Source organism: Macaca nemestrina, chromosome 14 (genome assembly GCF_043159975.1).
Source record: "Macaca nemestrina isolate mMacNem1 chromosome 14, mMacNem.hap1, whole genome shotgun sequence".
Classification (NCBI taxonomy): Eukaryota; Metazoa; Chordata; class Mammalia; order Primates; family Cercopithecidae; genus Macaca; species Macaca nemestrina.
The window spans coordinates 1,787,331-1,810,739 of NC_092138.1; the positions used below are offsets into that span (position 1 = coordinate 1,787,331).

A 23,409-nucleotide genomic window follows, 5' to 3' on the forward strand; every position below is an offset into this window, starting at 1 on the left:
CCTTCTAAAGTGCTGAGATTACAGGCATGAGCCACCGTGCCCAGACCTGGCCTACAAAACTTTTGTTGCTAGAAAATGGATGGGCAAGATCTCAAATCCTAAACCAGCAACAGAGTACTCTGAGAACTGACAAAATGTATACCAGTAAAATCCTCAAAAGTCTCAGGCACTGCCAGTACAGAACCTGGGAGAGAGAAGCTAGACTCAGGAGGCTTGGGTCAGAGTGAGAAGTCATCATCCCCGGATGCCATTCTCCACTCCAGGCAGGCACTGAGGACAGGGCCGTCTCTGAGAGTGAGGAGATAAAGCAGTGGGTACGCATCATGCCGATTCCAGAACAGCAGGTGGCCTTCACTCTACAGGCAGGAGGTAAGATGGTTTTTCTCTGCGGAATCTGACCCACCCCAAGGAAAAGGCCTCAAGGCACTTGCGTAGGACTCCTCTCACCCTGATCATACTCACAGATACAAGACCCACTCAACACAGGGAATGTCCAGGCAGGTTCCTAACCTGACCTAATCAAACGACAACAAGACAACAGGAAGTGTCTATGAGCAGCGGCTGACTTGAAAGACAGACTGCCGAACAAACGCAGGAAGAGCAACCTGGTGGAACAGCGCCAGGCAGGAGACAACCCTTTTGTTTGTTTGTTTTTGAGACGGAGTCTTGCTCTGTTGCCCAGACTGGAGTGCAATGGTGCAATCTCGGCTCACTGCAACCTCCGCCTCCCGGGTTCAAGCAATTCACCTGCCTCAGCCTCCTGAGTAGCTGGGATTACAGACGCACACCACTGGGGCCAGCTAATTTTTTGTATTTTTAGTCAAGACAGGGTTTCACCATGTTGGCCAGGCTGGTCTCGAACTCCTGACCTCAAGTGATCCACACACCTCAGCCTCTCAAAGTGTTGGGATTATAGGTGTGAGCCACCGTGCCTGGCCAACCATTTTTAAAAGAAGAAAAAAATACCTTCGGAGGAATTAGAGAAGCTACTACATCTATGAAAAGAACAGGCTGCTCCACAAATGAAAATTCAGAAGTATAAAAATTTTTTAATTTCTTTAAGAATTTTAAGAAATTGAAAAAGAAAATAGCAAAAATGAAAAACATGCATTTGAGAGGATGGAAGATACAATTGATGAAATCCTTTTGCAGAAAGGAAAGCAAAGGGGCAAAGAAATAGAAATTATGAGAAAAAAAGGAAGAGAAATAAAGAACGATTTCAGGATCTGCATAATAGGAGTTCCAGAAATAACATTTTTCAACATATGAGTGACAGGAGATCCAGAAAGAAGAGACAAAGCAGACAGGATGACTGAGAACACCCTGGCCCACCCTGCTCTGTGTGGCAACACTAGCTGTGCCCCCACTGCCTTCCCCCTCCATATCTCTGCTCATTTTCTTTTTTCTTTTTTTTTTTTTTTTTTTTTTTTTGAGACAGAGTCTCACTCTGTCACCCACGCTGAGTGCAGTGGTGCGATCTCAGCTCACTGCAACCTCCACCTCCTGGGTTCAAGCAATTCTTCTGCCTCAACCTCCCGAGTAACTGGGACTACAGGTGCATGCCACGTCGCCCAGCTAATTTTTGTACTTTTAGTAGTGACGGGGTTTCACCATGTTGGCCAGGCTGGTCTGAACTCCTGGCCTCAAGTGATCCGCCTGCCTCGGCCTCCCAAAATGCTGGGATTACAGCCATGAGCCACACGCCCAGCCTCTCTGCTCATTTTCTGAAATGGTTCTTAAGCCTTCTCAGTGATTTTGTGAACTAGATGATGGCTTTACAATAAACTCATTTCCTGCTTAGGTTTTTTTAAACATAGTAAGATAATATTACAAAAAAAACTTTTTGCCAATCAATTTGAAAACTTAGGTGAAAGGGATGTATTTCTATAAAAATATAAATTACCAAAAGTGGTGCAAGAAAAAAATTAACCCAAGTAGTTCTCCCACCATTAAAAATTAACAATAATAACAAGATGATAATGATAATAAGTGGTCCCACAAAGAACACTGCAGCCACAGATAGTCTTAAGATAGATTCTATCAAACATTTACAAAACCAGTCATTCCAAAATTACACAATCCTTTTCAAAGAATAAAACGCCTCTATTCAGTTTATGAAGCTTATGAGAACATGACGCAAAAACTTTGGAAAGCCGGGCGCGGTGGCTCACGCCTGTAATCCCAGCACTTTGGGAGGCCGAGGTGGGCAGATCACCTGAGGTCAGGAGTTCAAGACCAGCTTGGCCAACATGGCAACTCCCTGTCTCTATTTAAAATCCAAAAATTAGCTGTGCATGGTGGCGCACCCATGTAATCCCAGCTACTCGAGAGGCTGAAGTAGGAGGATCGCTTGAACCCAGGAGGCAGAGGTTGCAGTGAGCCGGATCGTGCCATTGCACTTCAGCCTGGGCAAGAGAGTGAAACTCCATCTCAAAAAGAAAAAAAAAAAACTTTGGAAAAGTTGGCATTACATCATCACATATGTCACTTAACAACAGGGATATGTCCTAAGAAATGCATTATTAGGCAATTTCATTGTGCCAACATCACAGAGTGCACTTACACACACCGAGAGGGTGTAGCCTGCTACACAACTAGACTATGTGGGAGAGCCCATTGCTCTACAGTACATGTGACTGTACTGAATACAGTAGGCAACTGGAACACAGTGGTAAGTATTCGTGTTATCTAAACATAGCAAAGATATAGTAAAAAGATGGTATTAGAATCTTACAGGACCACCTTGTATATGCAGTCTGTCACTGACCAAAGCGTTTTGTGCACACGAGTGTATTTAGTAGTGCTGACTATGTAAGCTGTGACCCAGTAATTCTGTTCCTGGGTACATTCTCTATTCATCCATGTCAGCATGGATCAATTTCAGAAGCATAATGTTGATTTACGTAAAAGAAGCAGATTAGGCTGGGCACAATGGCTCATGCCTGTAATCCCAGCACTTTGGGAGACCGAGGCAGGCGGATCACCTGAGGTCAGGAGTTCGAGACCAACCTGGCCAACATGGTGAATGAAACCCCATCTCTAGTAAAACTACAAAAATTAGCCAGGCATGATGGTGGGCACCTGTAATCCCAGCTATTCAGGAGGCTGAGGCAGGAGAATCACTCGAACCCGGGAGGTAAAGGTTGCAGTGAGCTGAGATCGTGCCACTGCCCTCCAGCCTGGGTGACAGAGTAAGACTCCATCTCAAAAAAAACAAAAACAAAAACAAAAGCAGATTATAGAATATGTAGGACTCAATTTACATTAAGTGCAACACAAGCAATAAAACCAACATATTATTTAGGCATGTTTGCATATGTAATAGAACCACTTTGTTACAAAGCAAGGAAATTATTAAAGTAAGTGTTTCACATGTGAGGGGGTGAGGGAGGGTAACATAAATATGGCATACAGCCAGCTTCAAGGACACTGGTGATGTTCTGTTTCTTATGCTGAGTAATAGATGACACAGGACTGATTCTATCATTTTTTGTAACCATATCTATGCATTACATACAATCTTGTTTGATCTGTCCCCCACAAACACACACACACACACACACAGAGAGAGAGAGAGAGAGAGTGCCATGGCATACTATAATGTACTTAGGATATTCAAAGCCTGGATCAGAAATTGCAGGGTTGAAGTCAAGTAGCACAAGAACAAAGGAATGAATCTAGAGGAACATAAAAATAATTAAAAGCTGCTGTTTTCATTTAAGACCAGAGGAAAGAAAATATGCTGAGAGTGCAGATGGAGGAATTTAGACTAGACATTAGGAAGAAGAATTTCCTCACTGGCCGAAGACACTGCCATATATTGCAAAGTAAGCATGTGCTGTTATTCAAAAACAGGGCAAGGCACTGATTTTTCTTGGGTTGGTCTGAGACAGAGCTAGCCCAGTGATTTTAATCCAGGGGCCAACTCTGTGCCATTACCTGAAGCTATTGGGAACACTGTCTTCAGAAGAATTCTGACTGCCCTGTCTGCCACACTGGAGGTGGGCAGGCCTCCCAGATGTTGCCTTCCCAGGTATTGGGAGATGGCACTAGAATGGCCCAGATGTGGAGAATGAAACTCAGCTAACCTTTCATCTTGTATTTTGGTCCTAGCATTCTCTGAGCAATAACAGCCAAGAATACAGGTTTACACATATTAGAGTGACAAAAAGTAAAATTAACAATATTTCATACAAACAAATGTAGTGAAAAGATCTCTTAAATCATCTTGGGAGGTTTAAGGTTGATATAATCAAATAGGAAACAATTTGGCAATGGTATGCAATATTTAAATTCACATACCTATTGAGCCAGCAGTCTTACTGATAGAGATGTAGTCCTGGATGTGGGCTCAAACTTATGCTCAAAGAGGCGGCTTACAGCATTATTTGCAAAATGAAAAATGAAAATTCACCTTAGTGTTCATCCGTAAAGGCTGATAAAAGAGACACGGTACATCCATGGGATGGGATATCCTGAAACCGTTAAACAGAATCAAGCCCATCTGTGTGCCTTTGCTGTGCTCAGATCTCCAGGCTATATTATTAAATAAACAAAGCAAAGTTTAGAACAGGGTTTATGGTTGTGTGAGGTAGGATCCCATTTGTGCTCAGGGGGCAAAAATTAAACAATTTTTAATTCTGATAATTTAATTCTAATAATAAATTCTGATAGAGAACTGCTGGTGGGACTAAAACTTGTTCTCTCCTTCTTCCTGGGTAAAAGGAGAGCAGGAAGATCTTTAGGATTCTGCCTTCAGGGCTCGTGAGAAAGATGTTACCAGACTCCACCACTTACCCAAAGTTAGCCTTTAAGAAGGGGGTTTCCACACTATAATCCCTTGTGGTCACCAGTGATCTCTGACTGCTGTTCAGAAGAAACAAGAGGAGTGGGTAATGTAAAAATCTGAATCAGTCTTCTAACTCTGGGCTCATTGGAATCAGCTAGCAACCCCATATCAGCGTGGTTCCAACAGTTTCCCAGTTCATGGAAAGCCTTCTAATTTAGTTTGCTTGGGATAATTTTACTTTTTTTTTTTTTTTGCTGTTGTGGAATATATTGCCGTTGCACTCTTTGTGTAGGAATGCAAGACAAGTTCGCTCACCGTTTTCTTAAATTGGACACATTAATCTTCCAGATATCACCTTTTGTTGGAACTTGGACTTACGAATGACGCTCACCATATTGATGCCTTCTCGCTGAGCGCCTCTCTACCCTGAACACAAGAGACCCTAATAGTTAGGCAGGAATATCATTGCCCCTATTCAGCCTGAAGAAGTTACAGAAGATGGATTTTCATCCCTCTGCAACCCTTAGGATTAAGAGTTCTCTTATAAAAGAGAGGGGGAAAATGTCAGAGGCGTTTGAACCAGAGCTACTCCATCTTAAGTTGGAGTTGAGTAAAACGAGGCTGAGACCTACTGGGCTGCATTCCCAGACTATTAAGGCATTCTAAGTCACAAGGTGAGATAGGAGGTCAACCCAAGATACAGGTCATAAAGACCTTGCTGATAAAACAGGTTGGGGCCAGGTGCAATGGCTCACGCCTGTAATCCCAGCACTTTGGGAGGCCAAGGCAGGCGGCTCACCTGAGGTCAGGAGTTCAAGATCAGTCTGGCCAACATGGCAAAACCCCATCTCTACTAAAACTGCAAAAATTAGCCAGGCGTGGTAGTGCGTGCCTGTAATCCCAGCTACTCGGGAGGCTGAGGCAGGAGAATCACTTTAACCCGGGAGGCAGAGGTTGCAGTGAGCCGAGATCGCACCACTGCACTCTAGCCTAAGTGACAGAGTGAGACTCCATCTCAAAGAAAAATAAAAAACAGGTTGCAGTAAAGAAGCCAGCTAACACCCACCATAACTGGTGGGGCGTGGTGGCTCATGCCTGTAATCCTAGCACATTGGGAGGCCAAGGCACGTGGATCACTTGAGATCAGGAGTTCAAGACCAACCTGGCCAATATGGTGAAACCCCATCTCTACTAAAAATACAAAAATTAACTGAGCATGGTGGTGCACACCTGTAGTCCCAACTACTCAGGAGGCTGAGGCAGGAGAATTGCTTGAACCCAGGAGGCAGAGGCTGCAGTGAGCCAAGATTGTGCCACTGCACTCCAGCCTGGGCAACAGAGCAAGACTCTGTCTCAAAAAAAAAAAAAAAAAAAAAAAGATGGCAGGACGACAGTGACCTCTGGTCGTCCTCACTGCTACACCCCCACCAGCACCATAACAGTTTACAGATGCTATGGCAAAATCAGAAAGTTACCTTACATGGTCTAAAAAGGGGAGGCATGAATAATCCACCTCTTGTTTAGCATGTAATCAAGAAATAATCATAAAAGTGGGCAACCAGCAGCCCTCGGGGCTGCTCTGTCTATGGAGTAGCCACTCTTTTATTCCTTTACTTTCCTAATAATCTTGCTTTCACTTTATGGACTTGCCCTGAATTTCTTCTTGCATGAGGTCCAAGAATACTCGCTTGGGGACTGGATCAGGACCCCTTTCCTGTAACAACCGGGGGCCAGAACGTGTTGGAGAAAGCGCTCTGTGGAGAAGTCCACCCAACAGGGGTGGTGACCTTCAGCAGAGGACACAAGCTGCCCTCCACAGCCAGGGAGACAGCCCAGTACCCCGCTGTGCTCTCCCTCCCACCTGTTCCAGTGTTCCCCACTGGCCAACCCCCCTGAAACCAGAGGCCAAGGGAGCTCAGTGGCGCAGGTCAGCCTCCTGGGCAGAGACTGGATCCACAGGGGCAGGCCGGTGAGAGCGACACACAGACACGCACCGCCACTGGGTGGCGCAACAGCTGCCCAACTGCCGCAGAAATGTCACTGCCGCGGGATAACCGTCTGGTCGGGCGCGGTGGCTCAGGCCTGGAATCCCAGCACTTTGGGAGGCTGAGGCAGGTGGATCACGAGGTCAGGAGATCGAGACCATCCTGGCTAACATGGTGAAACCCCATCTCTACTAAAAATACAAAAAAACTAGCCGGGCGTGGTGGCGGCGCCTGTGGTCCCAGCTACTCGGGAGGCTGAGGCAGGAGGATCCCTTGAACCCAGGAGGCGGAGCTTGCAGTGAGCTGAGATCGCGCCACTGCACTCCAGCCTGGGCGACAGAGCGAGACTCTGTCTCAAAATAAATAAATAAATAAAAATTTAAAAAAAGAGAACTTCACCTTGCAACCCAGAGACTCCACTGCTAGGTAATCTACCTGAAGGAAAGAGAAAAGTGTCCACACAAAAACTCAAGTGTCAGTATTCACAGCAGCATTTTTCATAATGGCCAAGAAGAAAATGGAAACAACTCAAACAGTTGTCAACTGACAAATGAATAAACAAAATGGGGTATATCCATACAATGGAACATTATTCTGCAACAAAAACTAAAGAGCTACTGACACATGCTACAATATGGATGAACCTCCAAAACAATATGCTAAGTGGAAGAAAACAGTCACAGAGAACTGCACCTTGTATGGTGACCTTCATATGAAGCATCTAGAAAAGGTCAGTGGCAGCCTAGGGCTAGGGATAGGAGTGCAGGATTAATAGCAACCAGGTGTACCTGATCTTATTCAAGTGATGGAAATGTTCCGAAACTGGATGGTGGTGATGATAAACAACTCAGTTAATTTCCTAAAAATTACTGAAGTGTATACTTGGGTGAATTTTATGGTATATAAATTATATCTCAAAAAGCTGTTCAAGATTAAAAAACTGACCTACATGTACATGACGCCATCGATGCTGAAGTTTTAAAAAGTCAGTTATATTCACTCTCACAGGTGGTCTTCAGCCATGACTCTGGACAGCTGAAGCTGTTAACACCACAAAGGTATTGCCAAAGTTTCCCCCAACCTGCAATCCGCACAGTGAGGTTTCACTCCATTAAAAAGACAAGCAATTAGGCCAAGTGAGGTGGCTCATTTCTGTAACCCCAGAGCTTTGGGAGGCCAAGACAGGAGGATCACTTGAGGCCAGGAGTTCAAGACCAACCTGGGCAACAGAGCAAGACACCCCCACCACCACCACCATCTCTACAAAAATAAAAATTAAAAAATAGCTGAGCATGGTGGCACAGTCTATAGTCCCAGCTACTCAGGAGGAGGCTGAGGTGAGAGGATCACTTAAGCCCAGGAGGTCAAGGATGCAATGAGCCGTGATCCCACCACTGCACTCCAGCCTGGATGACAGAGCGAGACCCTGTCTCTAAAAAAAACCAAAACCAGAAATAAAAAGATAAGCAGTCACTAGTTGTTGCATCAATTGTTTCTTTAAACAGTTGATTTCCTGGGGTGTGTGTACGGAAGTGGGTAATGGGGGAGGCAGCGTGTGTGGGGGCAGAAGGCTTATGGGAAACCTCCATACCGTCTGCTCAATTTTTCTGTGAACCTATAGCTGCTCTAAAAAATAAATTCTATTAAAAAATGTTTTTTCATTTAAAAAAAAAAACACTAAACCAAGACAGTCCTATTTCAAGACTGACCCCTGCCAATGACATCCCCAAGTCTTCTCTTGTTCTCTCCACGGAAAATTCCCTACCCCCACCTGTAGCCTCCATTTTTGAGTCCTGGAATCCATCAAGGGGATGGCTAAAGAATTAAGCACCTTTGTCTCCCAATTCACTTCATCGGCCTCCTGAAGGGGAGATTGTCCCATAAATGAAAGACCATTTGCATTTTCAGCACAAAGGATGCTCTCTGCCTGGTGGGCTTCCAGCCTCTCCTTAACTGTGTGTTTCTCTCAAGAGCCACAGGCCTTTTAGAGGTTCCCTGTGAAGTGGTCTGGGCCAGGAGGGGGGCGCCCGAGAACATTTGATTGTCTGGGCTGGCATTGTTCCCTTCGTCTGCTTGAACAGGACTCAATCTTATTTCCAGAACGTCCAGGCTGACAGGCCGCACACACAGGTTTGCCACCCCCTTTTCAGAAAGTTAAGCTGCAAAAGCCTCCCTTTCCCAGAATTCACTGCCGGGGCCCCATCCTGATGCAGAACGGCTGCCGTGGGATGAATGGGCCTTGTTTCCCTTCTCCTGTATGTTGGGGCCTGGGTCAAGGAAGGTGCTCGTAGCTGCTAATCTGCAGTGGGTGGTGGGAACACTGGGAAAAACACGGCTTCCTCTGTGTGGCTGAGAATAAAAGACAGGCTTGAATTCAGGTGCTAAAGGAGTGGAAATGGTGTGAAAAATAGGGTGAGCAGTGGCTTCAGAGGTACGGGAGAGTGGGCCCACTCTCATCCTCCCTCCACCCCTGGCCTGTTCCTCTCCACAGTTTTTTCCCACCTGCCTCAAGTAATGCTTGAAATTCTTTTAACAGGAAGCAAACCCCCTCCTGCCACTCTAAATGTAAATGCAGATTCGGCTAAACGCAGTGCAGAATAAGCTTCTGGAAGGGTGGAGGAGAAGTGCTTTCCCTATTCCCACCATCAAGTGCATCAAAAAAAACCTGGACACAGTACTTAAAACAAACAGAAGAAGACTCCAGAATGTGAGGAGAGGTTCATTTAGAGGCCTTGAAACCCGAGGCAGGGCACTGTAGTATTTCCTGGGCTTCCCCCCCCCCCCCCCCCCCACATATCCCAGACATTGCTGGAGAAACTGGTGGTTCAGAAATGCCAACAGGTGCAGATGTAAAAAACTCTCGCCGGGCACAGCGGCTCACACCTGTAATCCCAGCACGTTGGGAGGCCGAGGTGGGCGGATCACGAGGTCAGGAGTTTGAGACCAGCCTGGCCAACATGGTGAAAACCCATCTCCACTAAAAATACAAAAATTAGCCAGGCATGGGGGTGGGCGCCTGTAATCCCAGCTACTCGGGAGGCTCAGGCAGGAGAATCATTTGAAACCAGAAGGCAAAAGTTGCAGTGAGCCAAGATTGTGCCACTGCACTCCAGCTTGTGTGACAGAGTGAGACTGGGCAAAAGAGTGAAACTCCATCTCAAAAAGAAAGAAAAGTCTCAACAAAAGCCTGCCTTCTCTAACTAGAGGACCAGAAAAGGGGATGCCTAGCAAGACAGAAAACATTTAGACAGCAAGTGCTGTCCTCCAAGCAAACACCTTGGGAAAAACTACGACCCCACCCACACCCTTGCCAGTAAAGGCTGGGTGGGGAGCTGGGCCTTCCACGCCGGTGAGGCTCTGTAGCAAGGAGCCTGGGACTTTCATCCCAGCCGCCACCATCCCCACCAATGTCAGTGGAGATCTGAATTCCACCCCACCTGGCAGCAACAAGGCACCTCTTCCCCTCTTTGTCCTCTTCCTTTGCCTGGGATGATAACAGAGGAGGCCTCATGGAGAGCCAGGACTTTCACCGCTGCCCAGTGGAATGAGGCCACCTCTCCCAGGTGTCATCGGAGGCCTTGTGGAGAGCAGTAAAGAGGTGTTTCTGCACCTCCCAGCCAGAGTGGGATCAGCAGAGGCCCAGGAGGGAGACAAAACCCCACCCCCGCTACCCAACAGTAACAAGTAGGCAGCCCCCTACAAGTGGAGAATTGAGCCCCCACTCCACCTGGTAGAAACTAGTCAGTGTCCCCTCCTCTCCCTCCCAAAGCAATGTCAGTATGGACCAATATAAAGCAAAGATTTAAATAAGATCCAGAGTCCCATAACATAAAACCAAAATGTCGAGGATTCAATCAAAAGCCACTCATCATACAAAGAACCAAGATCTTAATCTGAATGAGAAAATACTAACAACAGATGCCAACATAGAGATGACACAGACATTAGAATTGTCTGACAAGCTTTGGAGCATAAAAATGCTTCAGGGGGCTGGGTGATGTGGCTCATGCCTGTAATCCCAGCACTTTGGGAGGCCACAGCGAGCGGATCACTTGAGGTCAGGAGTTTGAGACAAGCCCAGCCAACAAGGTGAAACCCTGTCTCTATTAAAAATACAAAAACTAGCCAGGCATGGTGGCAGGCGCCTGTAATCCCAGCTACTTGGGAGGCTGAGGCAGCAGAATCACTTGAACCTGGGAGGCAGAGGTTGCAGTGAGCCGAGATCGCACCGCTGCACTCCAGCCTGGTGACAGAGCAAGACTCTGTCTCAAAAGAGAAGAAAAAAAAGTTCAATAAACCATTATAAACACAAAAAAACAAATGGCAAAAACAGAAAATCTCTGCAAAGAAATTGAAGATGTAAGGAAGAACCACGTGAAAATACTTGAACTGAAAAATATAATCACTCAAGTTAAAACCTTGATGGATGGGCTCAGTAGCAGAATGAGTGGGACTAAGAAAAGAATCAATGAACTTGAAGATTAAAAAAAAAAAAAAGAAATCACCCAATATAAGCAACAGAGAAAAAATATACTGAAAAAAATTGAGCAGAATCTCAAGGGCCCACTGAACTATAAAAAGGGCTAATATTCATGTCATTGGAGGGTTACAAGGAGAGAAGAGAGCAGGACTGAAAGAGTATTTGAATAAACAATGGAAGAAAGTTTTTGAAATTTGTTTTTATTTATTTATTTTTTTTTTTTTTTGAGATGGAGTCTCACTCTTGTCACCTAAGCTGGAGTGCAGTGGCACAATCTTTGCCTCCTGGATTCAAGCAATTCTGCCTCAGCCTCCCAAGTAGCTGGGCTTACAGGCGCCCACCATCATGCCCAGCTAATTTTTATATTTTTAGTAGAGATGGGGTTTCACCATGATGGTCAGGGCGGTCTCGAACTCCTGATCTCAGGTGATCTGCCCGCCTCAGCCTCCCAAACTGCTGGGATTACAGGCAGGAGCCACCACGCCCAGCCCAAATTTGTGAAAAGATGTAAACCTACATATTCAGGAGGCTGAGTAAACCCCAAACAGGGTAAAGCCAAAGAAATCCATGCCAAGAATCATTATATTTAAACTTTTGAAAAATAAAGACAAAGAAAAAATTTTGAAAGCCAAGAGAGAAGCAATCCTTTATTTGTTGTGGAAAAGCAATTCAAATAATACCAGATTTCTCATTAAAAACCACACAGGCCAGAAGAAAGTGCCACCGTGTTTTTCAAGTGCTGAAAGAAGAGGTCTGTCAACTGCAAATCCTGTATCTAGCAAAACTACCTTTCAGGAATGAAGGGGAATGAAGCCGTCCTGGAATGAAGAAAAGCTAAGAGAATGTGTTGCCGGCAGACCAACCCTAAAATAATAGCTAAAGGAAATTCTAGAAACAGAAATAAAGTGACTTAAAAAAGGAATCTTGGGACATCGGGAAGGAAGAAAGAGCAACAGGAAGAGAAAATGCTGGTAAATACAAGATATTCCTCTTCTCTGTGGTGGTGAACATTGCATGTCAACTTGGCTAGGTCATGATACCCAGCTACTTAGTCAAACATTATTATGTTTCTGTAAAGATGTCTTTATATGAGATTAACATCTAAGTTAGTAGACTTTGAGTAAAGCCTGTTACACTCCATCAGGAGGGTGGGCCTTGTCTCATCAGCTACGGGCCTTCGGAAAACAAGATAGACCTGCAGAGGAACAGGGAATTCTGTCACCTGACAGGTGGCCTGTGGACTTGAACTGCAGCTTTGCCCCTTCTTAGGTCTCCAACCTGCCAGCCTACACTGCAGATTTGGGACACACTGGCCTCCATAACCATGTGTATCAATTCCTTCAAATAAATCAACCTCTCTCTCCTCTCCCTCTCCCTCCCTCTCCCACTCTTCTCTGTCTGCTTCCCCCTCCCTTCCTCCCCACTGTCTCTCTCTCCCCCTCTGTCTCTCCCTTCCTCCCCCACCCCTACTCCCAGCTCTATGTGTCTGTCTGTGTGTGTATGTGTGTGTGTGACACACACCCTATTGATTCTGTTTCTCTCGAGAACCATGACTAATACATTCTCAAAAAATAAAAAAGCAGTATGTGTGAAAGGTTGAAATATCCAATGAGAACAAAACCTAACCTTGGAAAGCTTACTCTAAGCAAACCATTTTGCCTGTCTCATCCTACTTAACCCTTACGAAAGCCTAGGTGAGACTGTCATCACCTCCAGCTCACTGATGTGGAAATTCAGCCAGTGAGCCTTGGAGGAAGGCTTTGACACACATCTGATCAATTCCCAACCTCAGGCTTTTACCCATGACAGTCCACAGCATCTCAGGCTCAGCTGCACTTCTTGGAGCAGCAGTTAGTGCGAGAGAACAGGCTCTCTGGAAGGGAGAAAAGCCTGCATGAAGGAGGGGTTGGGAGCCCAGAAAATTGTGTAGCACAGCCTCAGTAAAGAACATAAGGAGGCTGGGCACAGTGGCTCATGTCCATAATCCCAGCACTTTGGGAGGCCAAGGCAAGAGGATTGCTTAAGCTTAGGAATTTGAGAACAGCCTAGCAACAAAGTAAGACCTCATCTCTACTAAAAAATAAAATAAAAAGGCAAAGAGGAAAAAAAGTCCACAAGGAGAAGTGCAAAGCAAGAATTCGTCAAGGACAGAACACAAAGTTGGCAAAGACCCAGACGTGCAGAAAGGATGTGAAACTTGTCCGAAATCTCCAGACAGCATCACAGTGAAGGCTGCAACCCACAGCTCCTGACCCCCAGGGCCACTGCTTTGTGAAACAATAAAGAAATGAATGGCTAAGGACAGCTTCTACACGGGGTCTCCCCTAAGCAGAAAGAAGGGTGGCTGAGTCTTTCGATAGCAAGGGACCACAGAGAGGTCAGGTCAGCACGAACTTGAGAAAAGATTCTGAAGAATCGGGAAGACTTGCTTGGCAATCCAGGGAATTAGAGGTAAGGTGAAGAACCTTTTGGTTGACGTTTTAGGTCTTTCCAAACCCTGGACCGGGGTGAGAAATTGTTATATAAAAGGTTCTATAGTTTTAATATGGTTAGAAACGCTTTCCTTCTGATTTGGGGGAATGGAAGACACATTGTTTTGAAAAGTGGCTGCTGGGTGGTCTCTCCAACATCAACACTCAAATATGACCACTCACCTCCCGAGTGTCAGCCACTCCTGATCACCAGTAAGTTGCTATACATGAATTAGGATAAGAGCAAAGAACTCCTTGTCTTATCTTAAAAATAAACAGAGTTGAGATAGAAGGGTCAGTGTCAAAAAATCAGCAGCAGCCGATGAAGGATGGGGTCAGACATGAGGAGTTTTTTTTTTTTTGAGACAGAGTCTCGTTCTGTCTCCAGGCTGGAGTGCAGTGGCGCGATCTCGGCTCACTGAAGCCTTCGCCTCCCGAGTTCAAGCGATTCTCCTGCCTCAGCCTCCTGAGTAGCTGGGATTACAGGTGAGAGCCACCACTCCTGACTAATTTTTGTATTTTTAGTGGAGACGGGGTTTCACTATGTTGGTCAGGCTGGTCTGGAACTCCTGACCTCATGATCCACCCACCTCAGCCTCCCAAAGTGTTGGGATTACAGGCATGAGCCACCGCACGGGGCCACAAGGAGTTTTTTTGTTTGTTTGGTTTGGTTTTTTTTTTTTTTTTTCCAGACGAAGTATCACTCTTGTACCCCAGGCTGGAGTGCAATGGCACAATCTCAGCCCACTGCAACCTCCACCTCCCGGGTTCAAGCAATTCTCCTGCCTCAGCCTCCCAAGTAGCCGGGATTACAGGTGTGCGCCACCACACCCAGCTAATTTTTGTATTTTAAGTAGAGACGGGGTTTCACCATGTTGGCCAGGCTGGTCTCGAACTCCTGACCTCAGGTGATCTGCCTGCCTCGGCCTCCCAAATTGCTGGGATTACAGGCGTGAGCCACCGTTCCCGGCCCACGAGGAGCTTTTTTAACTGGCATGCTTGAGGTTTGTTAACTCCCCAAACTTTCTAGCAAGTTCGTCCCAGATGCCTTGCACTGCTGTTTCACATAAGATGGCTTTATTATGATGCAAGCCTTCTGGGACAAGAAAAGGCACGGGGACTGTGCTGCAGTTGAATGCATTTTTCATATGAACCAAATGGTTTTTTTGGCCCCCCAAAATTCATATTTTGAAATCCTAACCCCCAATGAGATGACACTTAGAGGTAGGGCTTTCAGGAGGTAATCAGGTCATGAGAGTGGGGCCTTCATGATGAGATTAATGTCCTTATGACAAGAAACACCAGGCCAGGCATGGTGGCTCATGTCTGTAATCCCAGTACTTTGCGAGGCCAAGGCAGGCAGATCACTTGAGCCCAGAAGTTCAAGACCAGCCTGGGCAACATGGTGAAATCCCATCAGTACAAAACATTTTTAAATTAGCCAGGCTTGATGGCACACACCCATAGTCCCTGATACTCAGGAGACTGAATGGGAGGATCACTTGAGCCCGGGAGGTTGAGGCTGCAGTGAGCTGTGTTTGCACCACTGCACTCCAGCCTGAGCAACAGAGCAAGATCCTGTCTCCAAAAAGTAAAAGAGAAGAAACACCAGAGAGCTTGCTTCCCTTCTCTCTGCTTTCTGCCATGTGAAGCTACATCAAGAAGACAGTTGTCTGCAAACCAAGAAGAGAGCCCTCACCAGACACCAGATCTGCTGGCACCTCATTCTTGGACTTCCCAGCCTCCAGAACTATAAGAAATACATGCTTAGGCCACTCAGCTTGTGGAATTCATTCTGCAGCTCAAGCTGATGAAGACAACGCCTCTCTCAGAAATGGGTGTAAATTACTATCACATAAATGGAAAGCACAAGAACCTTATGTATATTCACAACCTCTGACTCAGCCAGGCCACCTCAAGGAAAATAGCTCCCAAAATAATTGGAGAGAAGCAGAAAAGTTTCTGTATTTACTTTCAATTTTACATAAAATGAAGAAAAATTTGGGAAAAAAACTAAATTTTTATTTTATTTTATTTTATTTTATTTTTTTTTTGAGACGGAGTCTCGCTGTGTCGCCCAGGCTGGAGTGCAGTGGCCGGATCTCGGCTCACTGCAAGCTCCGCCTCCCGGGTTTATGTCATTCTCCTGCCTCAGCCTCCCGAGTAGCTGGGACTACAGGCGCCCGCCACCTCGCCCGGCTAGTTTTTTGTATTTTTTAGTAGAGATGGGGTTTCACTGTGTTAGCCAGGATGGTCTCGATCTCCTGACTTCGTGATCCGCCCGTCTCGGCCTCCCAAAGTGCTGGGATTACAGGCTTGAGCCACCGCGCCTGGCAAAAACTAAAATTTTTACCAAGAAAATGGTTAAATTGTGGACCATCCATTTGATGGAATATTAGGTTGCCATTTAAAAATCATGGCTTTGGGCAGGCTGTGGGGGCTCATACCTGTAATCCCAGCACTATGGGAGGCCAAAGCAGGCAGATTGCTTGAGCTCAGGAGTTCAAGACCAGCCTGTACAATAGAGTAATAGTGAAACCCTGTCTACAAAATAATACATGAGCCTGTAATTCCAGGAGGACAGATTGCTTCGGGAGGCTGAGGTGGGAGGACTGCTTGAGCCCAGGAGGTCAAGGCTGCAGCAAGCAGTGTTTGTACCACTGTGTTCCAGCCTGGGCAACAGAGCAAGACACTGTCTCAAAAAAAATAAAAAATAAAACCCTACAGTTTTGACATAAGAAAATGCTCACAACTAATGTAAAATTTAAAAAAAATGGTATGTATAATATGGGATTTGAGATAAATTTAGGAGAAACTGTTAGATTTCAAATATCTTTCTCTTCAAGAATGTGGTACTTTTTTCTCTTATTTGGAATATCTCTTATATTTCTCAATGGAATTTTATAGTTTTCTTGAAAAAGACCTAAAAATTTTATATTAACTGTGTTTCTAGGATTATTTTTCTATTGCAAATGGAAATGCTTTTCATTATATTTTTAAGATATTATTGACTTTTTTGTGGCGGGGGGGGGAGAAGAAGTCTCGCTCTGTTGCCCAGGTTGGTGTGCAATGGCACAATCTCGGCTCACTGCAACCTCTGCCTCCCAGGTTCAAGAGATTCTCCTGCCTCCCAAGTAGCCGGGATTACAGGTGCCCACCATCATGCCCAGCTGATTTTTGTATTTTTAGTAGAGACGGGGTTTCACCGTGTTGGCCAAGGTGGTCTCGAACTCCTGACCTCAGGTGATCCGCCTGCCTCGGCCTCCCAAAATGCTGGGATTACAGGAGTGAGTCACCATGCCCAGCTGATGTTACTGATTTTTAAACAGCATTCCTCTTACAGTTTCTAGAATTCTTTCTATTCTTCTACTGTATTTGATGTGGTTCTAGACATCAGTTTAACAGGCATGAGGAAGAAATAAAAGACGTAGGAATTCCAGGAAATCGTGTTTCATTAATAAAAATGTGAAATTTGTAATAATAATAGCACATAAAGCCACATATGTTATAAATGCATTTTTTAAAGTATAATTATCAATCTATCTATCTACAGAGAAACAAGCCTGGAAGGAAATGCCCAAAAATACTAATTGTATTCTAGTGACTCTCAGTTCTATCAGACCTTCTTTTTACAGAATATTTTATAATGCCATTAATCTCCTTGAAATGAAAGTCACTGATGTTTTGCCTAAACAAGTGACTTTTAAAAAATCAATATATGCCCTAGCTTAATGTAAATAATAAATAAAAGGAAAGTAGCTTATAATGTTTTGAAAAAATTATATTTAAGAATATAAGCTCATATGGCACAATTACACTAGAAAATCCCAATGCCCCACAAATTCCCAAAACAATCCCAAGGCAAGGTACTGTCACCTTTGAGTATCACTGCATTTAAAAAAAGAGGCCCAGGGAGTGAGATTCTTTTTTTTTTGTTTGCTTTTCTATAGAGTATTTTTTCTCCTTTAAATGAATGCATACTGCTTTTATATTCAAAAATCTAGTGTTGGGGTAGATGTCTCAGGACTGTGACGTGTTCAATACAAGGGAGGAGAAAGTCCCCAGGAAGACAGCTTACCTCGAATGAGTACGCCTTCCCAATTCCATCGCTTGCTCCAGTGATCACTGCGAAAAGCAGGAATGTTTTTAAATGACAGAATTCATCTTTAAACTTCTCTTTCTCACTGGCTACGTTTTCTCGCAAGCCTAGTCTCCAGGACAGTCAGTGTTCCAAAGGCACATCCCTTTGCTCTCCAGCCCACTCCCTTGAAGCCCCTCACTAAACATTCAGGTGAAAGGGTGGGTTGGTTGGTTGGTTGGTTGGTTGGTTGGTTGGTTGGTTGGTTTTTTGGAGGGATTGGCGAGACTCTGGAAAACATCTTCCAAAATGAAACAGAGAGCCGCAGCCAGGGAACATTTCCTGCAGGCCCCATGAGGGTGCAGACACTGTGAGCCTTCACCCCGCAAGGGCAGGCGGTGTTCCCCATTATCTCTCTGCCCAGGCACTCGTCTGTCATTGTAAGGACATTTCAAGGTTCCTTCTAAAAGCAGAGCTGTGCCCCCTTCTCATCCCCACCCCACAGCAGCAATTAAAGGCCTGTGGAAGGTAGGGAATTTAGCAAAGAGAAAAATACAAAAAAGCAAAAAGAAAATGCAGTGAAATGAAGAAACCTGAAGAATTTATACTCAACAGAACTTATCTGTTAATATACAACAATCAAATAGGTCTTCTAGTCCTTTTATATCAACATTACAGACATATTTAATGATTGAGTTCTAGGATACGCCTCATTCGTGAGAACATCACAATTTCAAAATTCACTACAATTCGGCATATCGTAAAACTTACAATGTATCCTTGCAACAACAATTAAAGGGCTTGCTTTCAAAAAGTGTGAACAAAAGATACATTCAGCTCACTTGAGAGTGAGTGCAGGCCAAGCTCTACAAGTTTCACGGACCACACTGACAGAAGCACTCTGGCTTTAATAATTACCAATGATGTGTCTGTTCATTTTGGAACTTCTAGGAGGTTCCATGCACACCGTCTGCAGCTCCGGGTGCAGGAACTATGCTCAGGGCCATCTTGGGCCTCACCTTCCCCTCCCTGTGGGAAATCTTCAGTTCACCCAATACAGGGCCTGCACTACAGGCAAGATGATACCATCAATGATAACAACGGATAACGGTCACACACTCACTTCTTGCCATGTACTGCTTCTAGTGTTTTAGATGCATCATCCCATTTAATGTTCAAAACAAACCTAAAATGCAGGGACCATCATTATCCTTAGTTTGTAAATGAGGAAGCCAAGGGGAAAAAGTTCGTAAATGATGACACGAGGATTTGAACCCAGGCTGTCTGACTTTGGGCCCCCAGGTCTATGAATATACACCAAGAAAAGAATTAGGAAATCCAGCACAGAGTTCAGGGTACTCCATCTGAGGAATTAAAATTTTAGCCTCTAGTACTTGGGTTTCTTTTTTGTCCCCTACTTGAAATATATTATCTCCTTGATATCTGCCTCTGCCCAAACATATTTTACTCCTGCTAGAGGTAACTCACTCCATCTTGACTCATAAAAACAGGTTAAGATCATGTTTTTACTTTGAGTCACCAAATGCTCTAAGTCTCTGGACCCATTTGAACTTCTTTTAGAATGTGGGTTCTTAGAAGGGCTTTCCCTACACCAACGACAGCAGCGATGCAGAGTGCTACGTCCAGCCACCCATGGGCATCTGATTCTGTGTGGAGTCGGGTATTTAAGTCCAGAACACACAGGTCAGGCTGCTGTGCAAGTTCACTGCAGACAGCATAATGCCCCGAGAGGACACACACACACACACACACACACACACACACCCCAAATGTAAGAAGCAGCAGTCAAAAATCCATTCGTCATCCCAAACAATTTCTCACATGGTAATTTTTTAAATTTCCATTGCTAAGTTTTTAAGGTTGCCAGGTTTAGCAAATAAGGATACAGAATGCCTACTTAAATTTGAAATTCAGGTAAATTATGAATGGTTTAATATGTGTCCTATGCAATATGTGAGTTACAAAATACTAAAAAAGTGTTCCTTTCTTCTGAAATTTAAATTTAACTGGATGTCCTGTATTTTATCTGGCAGCCCTATAAGGGTATCAGAATCTTTCCTATTTCACCTGGATAATATCTCTAACGTCACTTAATCATTTTTGTCATTGGATGCTTTTTTTATGTTTATTTTTTGGTGTCCAAATTTGAAATATAAGCCCCTGCAAAGACCTTAGCATTTCACTCAAGGAGATGCTGAAGCCATGGCCTCATGCTCTTCACCTTAACCTCAGTCGTAGGGCTGAAGCTGTGCATGGGCGTTCCAGTAGATAAATCCCATGGGGAGCAGCATTTGATTGACACCAGCCAGATTCCCTTCCATACCATCCTGAAAACATGGCTCCACAGAGATATGTGTTGCCTTGATTTTGTAATACCTTCATTGCTTAAAAACACTTGGATCCTTTTTTTAATATAGTGAATTAAAATTATTTAGATTTCAAAATTTGGAAACACCTTCTAGTAAAATGAAAATACCCGAGCTTTTTGTAAATCTGGAGATGAGGATGTGGAAATTTCTGCATTATTTATTATTTGTATCAGCAGGAAACTCCCAAAAGAAGAAAACTCATCTAATGGGGTCGGGAGGACAAGTGCTTAGCAAGGGCTGGATAGCCTTCTTCCCTAGCGTTCACTTAATGCCTTACGGCTTGTGTTGCAGACCATTCTAATTTCACTCACACTTTCTAATCCCTCCAATTAAAATTACCCAAAGGAATTATTTCTTTGCTCTCAAGAGAAAAGATGCAATATCCCTTTTGAGACATAAATAATAAGGCTGGGCGTAGTGGCTCATGCCTGTCATCCCAGCAGTTTGGGAGTCCAAGGCGAGTGAATCACAAGGTCAAGAGTTCAAGACCAGCCTGGTCAATGGGGTGAAACCCTATCTCTACTAAAAATACAAAATGTTGGCCGGGTGCAGTGGCTCACACCTGTAACCTCAGCACTTTGAAAGGCCAAAGTGAGCGAATCATGAGGTCAGGAGTTCGAGATCAGCCTGGCCAACATGGCAGAACCCTGTCTCTACTAAAAATACAAAAATTAGCCGGCTGTGGTAGTGTGCGCCTGTAATCCCAGCTACGCGGGAGGCTGAGGCAGGAGAATTGCTTGAACCCAGGAGGCAGAGGTTGCAGTGAGCAGAGATTGTGCCACTGCACTCCAGCCCGGGCAACAGAGTGAGCCTCCGTCTCAAAAAAAAAAAAAAAAAAAAAAAAAAAAAAAAAAAAATTAGCCAGGTGTGGTGACAGGTGCCTATAATATAATCCCAGCTACTTGGGAGGCTGAGGCAGGAGAATTGCTTAAACCTGGGAAGTGGAGGTTGCAGTGAGCCAAGATCGCGCCATTGCACTCCAGCCCAGGCAACAGAGCAAGACTCTGTCTCAAAAATAATAATGATAGTAATAAGCAGGAACAACAGCAGCAAAAAAAATCACGAGATAGAACGCTCTCACCTGCCCACTGTCCCATTGACCGCAAGAAAGGCTTTGGCAAAACTTTCCAGTAATTCAGTAAAATACATCTGGAGAATCTCATGCACTTCACCAGGCAGGCCAGGCACACCAGCAGCCCTGTGAGGATGAAGAACTGTTCCAGAACGTCCCCCATGGCTGCACTGAACAGACTGTTCCGGCCCTGGCCGTGGCCCTCTGTGCGTGTCTCCTGGGACCGCGCTGCTCTGGAGACGTCCAGATCCTCTTCCCAGAGTCACTGGGTGTGTTCCATCAAGTCACGGGCATCTAGATTAAGGTAACTTCTTTACAGAATCCTCTGATTCACAGGCCTTTGAATGAGGCTTTCGTTACGGAGGAGTCACTGGGTGTGTTCCATCAAGTCAGGGGCATCTAGATTAAAGTAACTTCTTTACAGAATCCTCTGATTCACAGGCCTTTGAATGAGGCTTTTGTTACTGTGGAGGAGCTGGTGAAAAAGTAACAGGTGGAGATGAAGGGAAAAAAACAAAGCCTGGACAGATGTAAAATGGCAGCCCATGGTTCTCTCACTGAATTTGGAAACTTAAAAAGGATGCGGAATCCGAGGCATTCATTCATGTATTTAGCACTGTGTATTGGCTGCCTACCAGGTGATCCCCTCTTGAAGGCATTAGGAAGATAATAGTGACCACACAGGGTCTCTGAGGTTGGGAGCTTAGATTCTGGTAGCGGGGACAGATGATGAGCAGATAAATAAGATAATCAGGCTGGGCAGTGGCTCACGCCCGTAATCCCAACATTTTGGGAAGCCGAGGCAGGTGGGTCACATGAGGTCAAGAGTTCGAGACCAGCCTGGCCGACATGGTGAAACCTCATCTCTACTTAAAATACAAAATTAGCCAGGCCTGGTGGTGTGCACCTGTAATCCCAGCTACTTGGGAGGCTAAGGCAGGAGAATCACTTGAACGTGGGAAGCGGAGGTTGCAGTGAGCCAAGATCACACCATTGCACTCCAGCCTGGGTGACAGAGCGAGATTCTGTCTCAAAAAAAAAAAGATGTATGTGCTATGAAAAAGCGCTATTGAACCACGTGTTTGAGTAGCTACTCAGGGAATACTTCAGAGAGGGTGTTCAGGAAGGAATTCTGTGAAAAGGTGGTATTTTTAGTTGAAATTTGAATGAAAGGAAACAGCTCTGCAAAGGTGAGTTTCCCCCTCCAGGCTAATGGAACAGCTAGTACAATGCCGGAAGTGAGAAAAATCTGTGTATTTGAGGAATAAGAACTAGGATAGTCTGGGCATGGTTGCTCAGGCCTGTAATCCCAGCACTTTGGGAGGCTGAGGCAGGCAGATCACGAGGTCAGAAGATCGAGACCATCCTGGCCCATATGGTGAAACCCCATCTCTACTGAAAATACAATAATTAGCTGGGTGTGGTGGAGCAGGCCCGTAATCTTAGCTACTCAGGAGGCTGAGGGAGGAGAATCACTTGAACCCGGGAGGTGGAGCTTGCAGCGAGCCGAGATCACGCCGGAGGGACTGGCCACAGAGAGCAAGGGAGGAAAAGGCCAGAGCAGGAGGGAGGAGCCATGCCCTACAGGTGAGTGTGGACTTTCAGAGCAACCAGAAGCCGTTGCACAGATTTAGGAAATAGAGTTCTATACTCTGAATTATGCTTTTAAAAGGCCATAATTTTATAAGCTGAGGGAAAATGTCCTTTTGGGAGTGGGATGGAGCGTGGGTGTGACAACTGAAGCAAGGGCAGCCGGGACACTGAAGTCATCCACGCAGAGGCCACAGAATCAGTCCTTGGCCTTCTCTCATTTCTGCCTGTGCTCATTCTCAGCTCGCTCTGTGCTGCAATCAACAGCCTTGCACTCACCCTAGAAGCAGAATTTCTGGCCAGAACATAGATTCATACGTCTTTATGCTAGATATTGTCAGATTTGCCTTCATTTTGCGTTCACGCCAACAACACGTGAGCACGTTCGTTTTCCTGCTGCCTTAGCAGTAGAGCATGTTGTCGAACTTTGGGACTTTTGCCACCCAGTAGGTAAGAAGTAGCATCCAATGTTGTTTTAAGTTTAAATTACCTTATTAGCCAGGTTGGAGAGATTTTCATAAGCCTAGGGGCTATTTTCACTGTTTTCTTTGTGA

At 45.0% G+C, this 23,409-nt stretch overlaps 1 protein-coding gene across 5 annotated transcripts in view; it reads right to left on the bottom strand.

Annotated features, from left to right (window-relative positions):
- LOC105498922 (hydroxysteroid 17-beta dehydrogenase 3) overlaps positions 1 to 21,574 on the bottom strand; it is a 54,766-nt gene extending 33,192 nt beyond the window's left edge. Inside the window, exons 1-2 of one of the 5 annotated variants that reach the window (XR_011612274.1) lie at positions 21,275 to 21,558; positions 17,804 to 17,850 (exon numbers count right to left, since the gene is read on the bottom strand). Coding sequence is in view for 4 of the 5 variants with exons in the window: in XM_071077449.1 (XP_070933550.1) it covers positions 17,804 to 17,850; positions 21,275 to 21,428 (201 nt within the window). In the remaining variant the exon portion in view is untranslated. Of the gene's footprint in view, positions 1 to 17,803; positions 17,851 to 21,274 lie in introns of all 5 variants that reach the window. The other 4 variants (XM_071077449.1, XM_071077448.1, XM_011771306.2 and 1 more) reach the window with 4 other exon arrangements.
- Positions 21,575 to 23,409: the final 1,835 nt, after the last annotated feature.